This window comes from Trachymyrmex cornetzi, unplaced genomic scaffold (assembly GCF_001594075.2).
Source record: "Trachymyrmex cornetzi isolate Tcor2-1 unplaced genomic scaffold, Tcor1.1 scaffold58, whole genome shotgun sequence".
In the NCBI taxonomy this organism is placed as follows: Eukaryota; Metazoa; Arthropoda; class Insecta; order Hymenoptera; family Formicidae; genus Trachymyrmex; species Trachymyrmex cornetzi.
In genome coordinates this window covers 121,357-123,635 of record NW_017299893.1, presented here as the reverse complement: position 1 = coordinate 123,635, position 2,279 = coordinate 121,357, and the positions used below count along the sequence as shown (strand labels likewise).

The following is a 2,279-nucleotide window of genomic DNA, read 5'->3' as shown; positions in this document are numbered from 1 at the left end:
TATATATATATATATTAAAATTTTTTAATATATTCTTTCTGTAATTTTCATTTTAGAAAATCTGCAATATTTACGACTGGGAGATAACAATTTGCATATGGTACCGAGTGACGCTCTGCGACGTTTGCATCGCTTACGCCACCTTGATTTACGGTCAAATAACATCACTGTACTTCCGGAGGACGCTTTCACGGGCTATGGAGATTCCATCACTTTCCTTAATCTGCAAAAAAATATGTAATATCCTTTCTTTCCATGCAACTTAGGAATTTAGAACGAAAAGTATTTCAATTTTTCTAATATATATGCAAAATAATCTACAACTTCACGTAATGTTTTCAGGATTAAAATACTTCCGCCTCTGGTATTTGAAAATCTCAATTCGCTAGAAACTTTAAATTTGCAAAATAACAGACTCACACATATCCCGGAAGAAGTTACGGAGAACATCGTTGATACTCTACGTCACATAGACATGACAGGTAAAAAAAAGCATCTCTTCTTTTATTTAACATTTATATTACTTTTCTTTTAATCGAATATGCGATAATTCAGAAATTTTATTAGTTCCCTTTACTTAAATTAAGACCATAATATTTAAACGAATGAAATATATTTTAAAAGTAAAAAATCTTTATTTCTCACATCTTATTGAATATTTTTAATATACACAATTGAGTCATTTGTGTTCTGCATATTACTTTTTTTTAAATACTAGGAATACTAAGTAATTAATTATAACATTTATCTACAATTTTTTTAAATACACAACCTTTTACAAGTACTACTTTTTAGAGATTTTAAGTATATGTAAAAATCACTTTATAATTTTTGTACACTTTTAAAAGTAATGAAAATTAATCTGAGATATGAACGGATCCATTGTGTATAGCAAGCAGAACATAAGTCATCACAACGTTAAAATGGCATCACTGATTAAATAATTAATTATTACAACTCAAAATAGATTACCAAAATGATTATTAAAAGTTACTTTTGCAATCAGTAACGATTTATTTGAACATCATTTTGACGTTTAAAAGAATCATTATCGTGATTCAGAAAAGGAGTAACAGGAAAATCATCATACATATTAAAAATTAATAATCACCGAATTATAAATAACATATTGTACGTTAAAGCTATACTTTTAGCAAAAGTTGATCAGGTTCCATTTCAGTAGAAGCGTAATCCATTTTTTATCGTGCGATTTTATTAATTTTATCTCTCTTCCACTCCGTTTTTCTCTCGTGTAGATAATCCTTTGATTTGCGACTGCGAGCTTCGATGGTATTCCGTGTGGCTCGGAAATCTGCGCGACAAAGATGACGAGATGATGTCAAAGAAGCGAACAGTCTGTATGATGGTTTCGGAACATCGTGAATACTCCGTGCAGAGTATTCCGCTCGATAGAATGGGCTGCGTGGGCAAGAACGCCGGAAAATTCTCGTCATCAGCTGCTGGGTGCAGATTGTATTTGGACAAGACACTACCGTTGATTATTCTTACTGGTGTTCTACTTTAATCTCTCAAGAATGCGGCAGCGCGGTGACAGACGGTCGACTTTTCGTTTCGACGGAACGATTAATAATCATATTTCTCGTCTTCTTTAAAACCATGCTATAAGTCACGTGATTGCTGTAGAATCTGTAGGTCATTACAAATTTTTAATTTTTGTTATTCAGTTCTGCAAAAAAGAAGAAGGATTCCGTGCCTTTCGAGATAATCGTGACGCGATAGCGGAGACGTGTCACGATTCCACGATGGCCATCCTTTTGTAGAAATTGAGAAACGCTACTTTATCACGTATCATCGCGATAATTTAATATATTCGTGTGGACGCTGTTATGGAAATGATGCAAGCATCCAAAGAAAGGTTTCTTCGATTTAAGAAATGTTTCTTTGCTATACGGTTAAAGAAAAAATTTCTTTGATTTGAACATAATTTCTTTAAATCAAATGAATTTTTTTATTTGATTTCAGAAAATAATGTTTAAATCAAAGAAATGACTTTCTTTGATTTGAGAATGAATTTCTTTAAATCAATGAATTTTTCTCTGAGTGAATTGCGAGACGAAAAGTCGGCGTATTATCACGATGTTCGTTTGTCACGATCGGCCAAATTATAACAAGATTTGAACACCGGCTGACGAAGGAAGCATCTGATATTATTCAAACGGATTGCTACGATTCGGAGCAACGGATAGAAATTGATTGATTGATTCCTTTTGCCCTTTGACAAGCCGCTTTTTTATTTCCCAGGAGGGCACGCGAGGACA

The 2,279-nt window shown here is 32.9% G+C and overlaps 1 protein-coding gene across 7 annotated transcripts in view; it reads left to right on the top strand.

Moving 5' to 3' along the window:
- Positions 1-1,854, top strand: part of LOC108766400 (slit homolog 1 protein) — a 119,217-nt gene extending 117,363 nt beyond the window's left edge. For all 7 annotated transcript variants that reach the window (XM_018515668.1, XM_018515670.1, XM_018515672.1 and 4 more), the window contains 3 exons: positions 57-237; positions 343-482; positions 1,257-1,854. In XM_018515668.1, the coding sequence (XP_018371170.1) occupies positions 57-237; positions 343-482; positions 1,257-1,525 (590 nt within the window). In that variant the 3' untranslated portion in view covers positions 1,526-1,854. The remainder of the gene's footprint in view (positions 1-56; positions 238-342; positions 483-1,256) is intronic.
- The last annotated feature ends 425 nt before the right edge of the window (positions 1,855-2,279 follow it).